The sequence below is a fragment of the Rhincodon typus genome, chromosome 9 (assembly GCF_021869965.1).
Source record: "Rhincodon typus isolate 14 chromosome 9, sRhiTyp1.1, whole genome shotgun sequence".
Lineage (NCBI taxonomy): Eukaryota > Metazoa > Chordata > Chondrichthyes > Orectolobiformes > Rhincodontidae > Rhincodon > Rhincodon typus.
This window is the reverse complement of record NC_063340.1, coordinates 51,201,630-51,213,191: the sequence shown is the minus strand read 5'-3', so window position 1 is coordinate 51,213,191 and position 11,562 is coordinate 51,201,630. Positions and strand designations below refer to the sequence as shown.

General features: G+C 41.2%; 1 protein-coding gene across 1 annotated transcript in view; it reads left to right on the top strand.

Moving 5' to 3' along the window:
• The first annotated feature begins 1,221 nt into the window (after window positions 1-1,221).
• Window positions 1,222-11,562, top strand: part of batf3 (basic leucine zipper transcription factor, ATF-like 3) — a 30,920-nt gene continuing 20,579 nt past the window's right edge. Inside the window, exons 1-2 of the mRNA XM_020529865.2 lie at window positions 1,222-1,839; window positions 1,950-2,054. Coding sequence (XP_020385454.1) covers window positions 1,765-1,839; window positions 1,950-2,054 — 180 coding nt within the window. The 5' untranslated portion in view covers window positions 1,222-1,764. The remainder of the gene's footprint in view (window positions 1,840-1,949; window positions 2,055-11,562) is intronic.

The window sequence follows — 11,562 nt, the reverse complement described above, 5'->3', positions numbered from 1 at the left end:
GGTGTGTGACAGTCTTTTTCCCCCTCACAGTTGCTTGCAAGGCAACGTGCAGTGCTGGAGAGAGTCCAGGCGTACATGAAGAATCTTCGAGCTAGTGCCCTTCTCAGCACCAGCCAAACTAAGTCTTGGTGATTGTTGGAAAGCTATGAATGAGTCAGTTTTTTATATTTCAAAAATAAACTTTATTCATTAAAAAATCTTTATGTACATACAGTACAGAATCACAAATGCAGTTCGGTTCTGAACAAGTAGCATATCAAGGAAACAAAAACATTGGAGGTTGAATCTATCCAACGAACCAAAAACATTTCCTCTTTATACTACACTATACTTACATGCCTTTGAGGCACCGGGAGGGTCCAAATGGAACCACATTTAACCATGGCAGAAAAACCTCAGACAATATGGAGCAGATGAAATAGGAAATAAAGCATAAACATCAACGCAGAGAAGAATGGCCTGCTCCTGGACCGTGTGTTGGCTGTTACTCCATTTAATTAGGATTACTGCAAGAACGTTCATTTATTTAAATTCACGTTTAGGCTTCCGCTGTCAAGCTTTAAAATTACCGTCATTTTTCATTTCCCAAATGAAGTTCCACTGCCCCTATGAACTACTCGCCTCTTTTCAGGATTTCCTGTACATTCAGTCCGATAGGACATGCTCTGGACGCGCCCTGATCATTTTAATAAATTACCGATACACAGAAAAACTCGACAACGTTCTGTGTAATGCCAGAAGGCGCAATGAGCAAATATATAATACATGTTGACTTTTTAATCTAAGTAACGTCAACGTCGTTAAACTCTCACAGACACCACAATTTTTTTAAAGTTATCAACATGTAAGGCCGATGCACAAAATATAAATGAACATGCTTACGGTGTTTCTGACTGCTTTGAGTTGGAGATGACCCTGGTATCACTTTCATAGTAGTTATTTTGAGTGATTTCACAGGTATTATATGAAGAAGCAGTTACGGGCAGGTTTCATCTCCATGTTATTCTTTATAGTTTCCGAAACAATGACCAATATTCAGTCACTCAAATGTTTCCAATTAAACTAAGCGCTGTAGTTGCCTGGAAGTGTAATGTGGAATATAGCGACATTTTTGAGCAAATAAAAAGGCTTAGACTTTATACTTGGAGTAAATCAAAAGCAAAATACTGCGGATGAGGGAGATCTGACATAAAGCCAAGTGCTGCAGAAACTCGGTAGGTCGGCAGCATGTGGAGAGAAAACAGTTAATATTTCGAATCACGTTGGACTCCAATTACTAACGCTTCTCTCTCCGAGATGCTGCCTGACCAGCCGAGTTTCTCCAGCATTTTCTGTTTTTACTTCACATTTGGAGGGTGGCCCGTTAAAACAACGACTTCCAGTAGCTGTCTCATGCTATTGTTAAGTAAGTTTGAATAGTCATGGGTCTGTTAACGGGAGACAGATCACCCCATCTTTTTTTGAGATTCCTTCTGGCTTTAAAGATAAGCCACGACACGTGACTTACTGCAATGTTGCGAGCACATTCCAAGAAGAAAATGTTTTCTGACAAAGTGAAACTCTCAGAACTGCTTTTAGTTTTATAATTGCATCACAACACAAAAAAGATTTCCTGAACTCAATTACAGGCAGCAGTACTCGCCTCTAGATCTAAAGAGCAGTTCAATGGGAAATCCGGGCGTTTGATAGCAAGCTACTCTCGAATTTCCTTTTGCATTCGGTTACTGCTGTCTGTCTGTGCACATATGTGCTCACTTGTGTGTCATGTCTGAGGTAAACTCTCCAAGGTTAATCGTGCATAGTCCAGCAAACGACAGCTCCACAGACCGAGAATCACAGGTCAGTAGGAAATATGTTCCCAATCTGGTTGCAGTTCTCCACTACCCGCGCCGACTATCACTGTGTTCGAAAGCATATTTTCAAGTCAAAATCCCATGTTTGAACTTTAGGACCTTGGAAGCGATAACAAGAAGCTCCGAAGAAGAGAGAAAAACCGAATTGCCGCGCAAAGAAGTCGAAAGAAACAGACGCAGAAAGCAGATAAACTACACGAGGTAAAATGCAGAGGAACGGTCGGGCCTTTGAATTTTAACTCCTTCATAACAGTATGCAAATAATGATTAGCAATAAAACTAATCGATAGTGAATACGATACGGTTAGACATAACGAAAGATATTGTGTTATCAAAAAATTAATTTGCACTTATTGGCATTTTGAATCCTGAGATACCTAACTTTTAATATCAAAAAAAAAATTTGAGATTTTGGTTAACTGGTAGTTATTTAAGTAAATTTCATCAAAATGCAAACCTGAAACGGAACTGCTGTGCCAATTTAAGCAGGCACATCAATACACTGCTTTCATTGACTGTTCCTGAGATTTGCTTAACATTTCCCGCTAACCTGTGTGAGGAATTTTCTTGCATCTGATTTACGATATGTTAACTGCATATTTGCAAACTACTTAAAGATTTCTGGGAAGAGTTAAATGCAAATCGAGCTTGGATGCTGAGTAACAAAGCCTAAGATTGCCATGGCCGTGTAGCTTAAATGACCTTGACTCACCCCCAACGACAGATGTGTCCGTTTGAGGCAAATGTTCACAGCTCTATCATTCGTACAGAGCTGTCAGTTAAAGTATCCTGAGCTCTTTACACCTTCTGTATCAGTTTGTGCAAGTTTTGCCTTCTCTCATTCCTCATCGAGCTTATATTATTTATTCAAAATTAAACACCCAAGTGTACCACTCTGCCTGGCAATAACATGTTAACAAGTTGGTTGGAGTTATGCGAAACGTATAGTCATATCTCCTTTTTGGATTTAACAAAAATGCAATTTCTTAGAAATGTGTGCTCATCAGAGTGAAATCTTCACTGATGCGGGAATCTTTCATCTTTTTCGCTTTTATGGCTGTGTGAATCATTTCTAGATCTGCGTAAGTGTGGGTTAGATGCACTGTATAGTTTAACATAATCCACCCACACAATCAGTGTGAAAACCTTATTACTCTTGTCAGACATTCTTGGACATTAATGACGGAAAGTTGATATTCAGGTTCAATTAGGAAAGCAAATAGTAAGTTTGCCTTTATCACAGAGGGATTGGAAAATAAGAATAAAGAAATCTTACAGCAGTTATGTAGGACTTTCATGAAACTGTGCAGTTTTGGTCTCCTTAACCAAACAAGGATTTTCTTGCCAGAGGGAATGCAGCAAAGGTTTGCACCTGGCTGCAAAATCAAGGCCTTTATCTCTGTGGACCTAGTGTTATGGCCTTGGGAAGTATTAAAACAGATCGAAATGTTAATTAGTAGTTCATAGATTAAATAACAAGGAATGTCTAATATTAATCCAAGTAGGGCATTTTTATGTAGCATTTCAACAGAAATTGCAGCGCAGAAAGTGATTATTTGGCTCAACTAGTCCATGCTGCATCCAGTTTTCCTGTCACCTGTCTCTGTCTCAGTTTGTCAGCATATTTCAAATTCTTCCTCATGCATTTGTCTAACTTCCCCTTAAATGCATTGAACCTGTTCCATTGAACCATTTCTGTGTTGTGGTAAGGTCCATATTCCCCCGTTTACTGAATAAAGAGGTTTCTCCTAAATGTCTTATAGGCTACTGTCTCATCCTTAGTTTCGTTATCACAAATATTGAAAGCATTTTCTTCATATTAGAATTAGAATTAGGTTCATTGTCACATACTCAATTGCAGGGATGCTGGAGAACAGTGAAAAGTGTATAAATTTGCCATTCTTTGGTGCCAACTTAGGCACAAAGGTATCTAGATACAACATCTTAGGTATAAAGTAGAAAATAAAGAAATAAAATTAAAAGTTTAGCATTACAGCTCTTCTTAAGTGCTTAGCCACAGGCATGGATCCAGTCTCTTCTGCCCCAACATTGAGACTGTCGCCAACATGAGTCCCCTCGCCATGCCACGCCACAGAACTTTTTTGCTGTTCTTCAGTGCCATCTTGCCTCTACTGACGATGTAGCTGCCATGAGACCGCACTGGGATGGGTACTGTCCACAGAAAGTAAGTAAGGTTAAAGTAAAAGAAAAAGCAGAGAAAGAAAGAAAAGCTTATGAAGGAGACGAGTCTGCGCAGGGCTTGGCTCCACTTCGAGTCCACGTTGGGCTTCAACTCGGGTCTACACAAGGCTTTACTATGAGTCCGCGCTGGGCTTCTGCACTGTCTACACTGGCACACCCTTTAATAGATTTAAAACCTCTGTCAGGTTACCCCTTCTCCCCCCAACCCTTCTCTTTAAAGGGGAAAGATGCCAAACCCCACTGCCAACCCCCTTGTTCGATCTTTCCCCATGTTATGATCTCTCAGGTCTTATTAGTGCATGGGAGGGTAGACTGCAATGCAGCTTAGGAAAGAGTTGCTAGTTAGATCACACTTCTGAAGCTCCCCTTGTCTTCAGAGCTACTTTTGATAAATTCCAATCCATCAGTAAATATCTGCTAACTGACTGTTCTGTGATTTACTCTTTATTCCATTGCAAAATATCAACTGAATGAATGTATTTGCTCTGCTGATAGGTTATCAATCTGAAACATTAACTCTGCTTTTCTCCACAGATGCTGCATGACTTGCTGAATATTTCCATTTCTACTTTTTTAGTTTTATATTTAGTTAATTTAATGTTTGATTATTTCATATATAAGACCTCACTTCAGTTAATCAGTTATTTTTGCTTTGAGGACTTATGATGCTTTGAGTTTAGACACCTTATAAGATGTTACATGACAAGTCTTTAAACTTTTAATAATGCATATGTAGCCTGTCTTACTTTACCTATGTAAAATCGGGACAAAATACATTTTCCTCAAAGAACATCATTAATATTGTAGTATAGACAAAGTGCATAATCGATACATAATATAGGCAAAGGAATCTCCCACTTCCGAAGCTTCATAGAAATATTATTTTCCAGTCATTTATTGAAAGTAGGCATAGGCAGTAAGACCAGCATCGGGAACTCCAGAACTTGACCCCACTACAGTGAAGGAACAACAATATATTTCTTGATCACAATTGTGCTTCACTTGGGGAAAATTTGCAAGTGGTGGTGTTCCCATTATGGAGATCCTACCCTTGTTTTTCTCGGTGATCCTCTTCTTGGCATTTCTGTGTGGATGCAGATTTTAGGAAGGTTGTACTCATTGGTCCCAGGCCTGCAGTGGGTAGTTGGGCCAACCCGTGGCTTGTAGTTTCTCCAACAGTGGGTGCAGATGAAGGTGTTGTCACTGCTGGGAATAATTGAATCTATACTTCTCTTCCATGCTGGTTGTTTGTTTAGTCTTATAAGTCTCTGTAGCGCTCCTAATATAGCATCTCCAGGCATCTATTGCCTCCTCTTTCCACTGTCAGTGGTCAATGTGACGGAAAGAGGAACTTCTTCAAGGAGTTATTTGTGTTCCTAGGGCACTATAAAAGAAGGGCAGTATAATTCTAGTCATGATGGTGTAAGACAACAGTGAGGGAGGGATCTTGCAGCTGTTGGTGTTTTAGTGCTGGTGATGCTGCCTTTTACCGTCCAAGTAATGGAGGTCATAAATTTAGGCATTGCTGTTGAAGGAACTTCAGAAAGTTTCTGCAGTGCATCTTGCAGCCAGTGTGCATCAGTGGTGGAGGAGTAAATGTTTAAGGTTGTGTATGAGGTGTCAAACAAGACAGCTGCTTTGTTCTGAATGGTCTTGAGCTTCTTGAATGTTGTTTCGCTTCATCCATCAGGCATGTGGGGAGTATTTCATCACATCCATGTCCTGTTGCCTGTGGATGGTGGACAGGCTTTAGGGAATGAGAAAATGGGTTATTCATGCAGAATAACTAGCCTCTGATCTACTTGTATAACAACAGTATTTATGTGGCTGGTACGGAGCAGTAGTACGATGATGATGGGTGTTTCAGTAATGATAATACTATTGATTATCAGGGAGAGATGGTGACATTCTCTTATTGGCGATGTTCGTTTCCTGTCACTTGCGTCGTATGAATTGTATAGTTGCAGGCCTGACTATGTCATAGAATTATGAAGCGCAACTCATGTGCTTGTGGCATATTGCAGAAAGTTGCATACATGAAAGGCAGATCCATAAATAGTTACACAGCAGAAAGATAAACTGATGTCCAGAACATTTAAGAGATAGTAAGTATCCAGAACATTTAATGCTGTTTAAGATTGGCCAGCTTCACAATGTGCCTCACTTTTTATGGGAGTGATTGAAATAATATTTAGAATAATAATGTAGAATTAGAAATAATAAAAGATAAATCAAAAATTCTGACATCTTCATTAGTGTGGAGTTTAAAAGGTGAACATAATGCTGTCTCCTTCTTTCTGAAGTAAATGTCAAGTCACCCATGTTCATCTAAGTGTGCTAACCAATCAACAGATGAGTGAAGGGCATTGTGCGTATTCCTTTACTGGAGCTCTCTAGTTCCTTAATGGGTTGCAACCTATATCTGCAGCCAGTACTCCACTTAAATTCACAGCATTTCTGATCATTTCAAAAATGACCCACCAATTCCGTGGAAGGCCAAAATCAGGCAGCTGAACTTTTGGACTTGTTACTAAATATATATGAGTTATGTTTGAATCTTGTTCTTACCATATAATACGCCATATGGGAGTTATCTAAAGGTTTTTTAGAGAAATTTTCCAAAAAGGAATGCCTGGAGCAGGCAGAAGGCATTGATTCTGTGGATTAAACATGCCTTTAAGTAGTGGTAGATGTAGCATATTTTGCACCTTAGGGAACTGCTTTGGCAAGGCATCCTGCCAGAAAGTGTAACACTGGACAGGATTGGCTATATTAGTAAGTTGGTCTCATAATACTTCTTATAGGGCAGAGTATCTACTGTCCTGTGTGAGACAAGCTGAATTACATACACAAAGGTGCAAGATTCCAAACATTAGCTCCTCTAGTTTAACCAGCTGTTTTGTTATCAACTTGTTTTCTGACCTTTATTTCCAACAAGATCTTGATAAACCCATGTTTGAAAGTCAAGGTACTGTCCACTGTGGCACCTAGATACACAGGAAATGGGTTGTGTACCAACCAGGGAACATAAAGGAAAATATGGAGCCTTTTGTTGGGCATTGTGTGGTTTAATGAAAATAGATTTAAACTGTCCTTTGGCATGGCTTATGTCTTACTTATTTGGCAATAATGGCCCATTTCACATTGTGTTCAAGATGATATGCTTCTTTAACTGACTTGTCTGGTATGGTTCATTGTATCTCCTTCTGGGATAAATAGGCACTTGCTCTTTGACCACAGATAAATGCACAAATCTCCCTTGTGTATCTCCATGCAATGGATGGGATTCTCGCATTCATATGTAAATTAATAAGAACTAATGGTACATGAGGATCACAAAACCTTACTCCATTGTGGTCAATTTTTTGGCAGGACTGTTGCTAATTTGTCTCCACAGGAAGGCCAGTGGTATATGTACACTCCCCTGATGCTTGCTGTGCCAAACATTTTGGTGGGAGCAACAGCAAGAATGCAGGGAATGTCCTTCAGAAGTATGCAGGGTAAGTAGATCATGAAATCAGTCTCCCTCACTTAACATTGTACAGCTGGACATATATTCAGCAACAGGAAGGTAACCTCACCAGTGCAGCAACAAGGACTATCACCTACTTTCAGATTAGTTGCCAATTGATTTCTGCTAGCTGTTGCTCAGTGTGTAGTGGTGCTAGACAGGGCCAGATGCAAAGATTATTGATTCTGGTCCCATCATGACCACCTCTACCAGATTTAACCCTCCTTTCATATTCTTCAAGCGCCCACAATTGGGAACCATAGTGACAGTGGGTTTAAGTGTCTTATATAAGTCTTTGAACCTCTTGACTCTTGTGGCCCATTGCCTCTATAAATAAAGTTCATCGAAAACTTAGATTGCAGTGTGATGCACTTTATGACCAGAGCTTTGTCTCACAACTTGGTTGTCCTTTTTACCAGCTTCTGTCCTTTGAACCTGGCTGTATGTAATTTGCAGACAGCAGCAACTTCCAAATGACTTGAACCTCACAACAGAGTCATCGAGGTCTACAGCACAGAGAAAGACCCTTCAGCTTATTGAGTCTTTGCCAGTCAAAACTAGCACCTAACTGTTCTAATCCTATTTTCCAGCACTTGGCCCAAAGCCTTTGCCTTGGCATCGCAAGTACACTTCTTAAATATTATGAAGATTTCTGCCTCTATTACCCTTACAGGCAGTCAGTTCCAGGTTCCCACCATCTTCTGGGTGTGAAAATATATTTCCTCCCACTCCCTTTATATCTCCTGTCCCTTACCTTAAATCTGTTCTCCAGAGGGCAAGAGTTCCTTCCTGTCAACTTTATACGTCTCCGTAATGTTCGCCTTAAGTCACCTCTGCTCCAAGGAAAATGACCCCAGTCTATTCAATCTGTTTTCAAAATTAAAACTCTCCAGCTCAGGCAACATCCTGGTAAATCTCCTTTGCACCCTCTACAGTGCAATCATATCCCTCCTATAATGTGGTTTCCAGAGTTGCATACAATATTCTAGCTGCAGCCTAACCAGTGTTGTATACAGTTCCTGCATAACCTCCCTGCTCTTAAATTTTATGCATTGTTGTGAAAATAAACCTATGTATAAATGAGAATTTTTGAACAGTGACTCCTGGTTTCACTTCCTAGTTTAAAAATGGCAAAAACCTTCCACCAATTTAGCACCAACTCGCTCACTTCCAATATTGAGTTATTTCTATTCACACAAGTGGACCTTGATAACAGAAAAAATACACCTTGCAACTCCTTCACTCACTTTATCCCCTTTTGCAGCCTGCCTGTTTCCTCTTTCCCCCCTTGCATCCTAAACCTGGGCTAAAACCTATCTTTCCTTCCATTCCCAATGCAACAGTCCTGTTCCCAATTCCCCTTGCAGCCTCCTTCTCCCACTACCCACTCTCTTGCAGCCTCCTTTGCCCTTTCCCTTCTTCCACTCACCATGACTCCTCTTGCAGACTCTTTCTTCTCCCCTCTATCTCTTACAACCTCCTTTTCTTCTCCCGTTCCTCTTGCAAGCTCCTTCATCTGTTCCTTCACACCTCATATAAACTCTTCATACAGTCTGAGCAGATGCTACCCCTCCCCAGCATTGGAACACATGGAAAACCTAAATAGAAAAGCTGGCCTCCTCCTGGACCTGGCTAACAGCACCAGCCACCCAAGCCTTGGCAAAAGGCCACCTCCTGCTGACTAAGGATGGCTTTCTCCTAGCCCAGCACTCACATCCGATCTCGGCAAAGGTTGCCCTTGCTCAGCCCTTGTCCTTCCCACAACCCCAGTTTTGGACTAAAGGCTCCTGGCACCTAGTGAAAGGCAACCTCAGCTCCCCCAGTCTCTCTCTCTCTCTGTGCCAGTTCTTCCTTTCCTAATTGTCTCACTATTGAACCAATCAGCAGTAAGCATGGACAGAAACAGCCTATGATTGCAGAAGCACTCACCGATTCTGCGCTGGGGATAACATTTCTTTGGTAGTCCCCATGCTTGAATTTTCCTGTGCCCTTGTTTGGGATCCTTGCGCATATTCTGAGCATTGGCAACTCCTATCCTTTTGTGGGATCATGCCTGCATGAGAGGAAGTGTGACCAAGAGCAGACTAGATCACCCAGAATATATCCTGAATGTCAGAACCAATGGCAACATTGACTCAGGCTCTTGCTCTGGAACAATGTCACAGATGTCAGTGATGGGTCAGGCCCTGGAGATCAGCATCATAAGCAGACCCTGGAGCTAGGTACATAGTTGCTTAAAATAGTTGAAGTCTTCAGGGAGTGGTGTGGCTAACACTGAACAAGTTTGACGTAAAGCAACAATTCTGCAGAAAGACTTGCTATCAGAACCCTGGACGTCCAGAATTATTCAGGACTGGAGAAGAAGGAAAAGAGAGGCTTTTAACAGGGACAGAGGAAGCTAATCAACAGAGGCCCTTGTGGAGTATAAACACATGGGGGGAACTTACAAAAGCAACTAGGAGACCAGAGAAGAGGCATGAGAAAACTCTGGTGTGAAGATTAGGCAGAATTCTTAGATTTTTTTTTCCCAGTTTATCAAGGAGAAGAGCATAACCAGAGAAAGAATATGGCCTATTAAGGACCACAGAGGGATTTTGTGTCTGGAGCTGCAGGGCATTGGTGGGTTGTTAAATGAGTACTTCATATCTGTTTTCACTATGGACAAAGAATTGGGAAGAGAGACTGTGAGGTTGTTGAAAGTTCGACACAGGGAGTGAAGAGGTATTGGAGGTTTTGGCAGACTCAAAAGGGGACAGATCCCTAGCTTCGGATGAGTTATATTCTTGGCTGCTGTAGGAAATGAGGGAGGAAATTACAGAGGTCTGACCAAATTTTAAAATGGTCAGGGGGCGATGCCAGAAGACTAGAGGGCAGCTAATGTGCTTCCACTTTTCGAGAAGGATCGTAGAAATAAACCAGAGAATTATAGACCAGCGAGTCTCACATCAGTGGTAGGGAAACTGTTGGTGAAAATTCTGAAGGAGTGTATTAATCTCCCATTGGAGAGGCAAAGTTTGATCAGGAATAGTGAGCATGGCTTTGTCAGAGGGAAGTCATGCCTAACAAATTTGATTGAATTTTGCAAAGTGACGAAGTGCGTACCTGAGGGTATTGCCATTGATATAGTTTATATGGATTTCAGCAAAGCCTTTGACAAGATCCCATATGGGAGACTGATAAAGAAGTTAAAAGCACATGGGATCCAAGGTAACTTGCCAAGTTGGATCCAAAGTTGGCTTTTAGTGGTAGGAGATACAAAGTGGTGATAGAATGTTTATGTGACTGGAGGCCGATGTCTAGTAGCATACCACAGGGATCAGTGTTGAGTCCTTATTGCCTGTGATATTCATAAATGATACAGAAGAAAAGAAGATAAGAAAATTTGGAAAAAGAGATTGGCTGCATGTTGACAGTGAGGAAGGCGGTCTTAGATTACAGGAGGATATAGATGGATTGGTCAAATGAGCAGATCAATGGCAGATAGAATTTAACCCTGAAGGGTGTGAGGTGATGAAATTTGAAAGAAGTAACAAGACAAGGGAGTACTCAATGGATGGCAGAAAACTAGGAAGCACAGAGGAATGGAGGGATCTTGGATGCATGTCCATAGATCCCTGAATGTGGCAGGACATGTTCATAGGGTAGTTCAGAAGGCATATGGGACACTTGTCTTCATCAGTCGTGGCATAGATTATAAGAGTAGTTAGATTATGTTGAGCTGTAAAAAGCTCTGGTCAGGCCACAGCTGGAGTGTGCAGTTCTGGTCACCTCACAATAGGAAGGATGTAATTGCACTGGAAAGGGGCTGCAGAGCAGATTCACCAGGATATTGTCTGGAATGAAGCAGTTTAGCTATCAGAGAGGCTGGATAAGTTTGAGGTGTTTTCTTTGGAACAGAGAAGGCTGAGAAGGGACCTGATTTGAGGTATATAGGACTATGAGGGGCATGGACAGTATGGACAGAAAGTTGGTGTTCCCCTTAGTTAAAGGATCAAT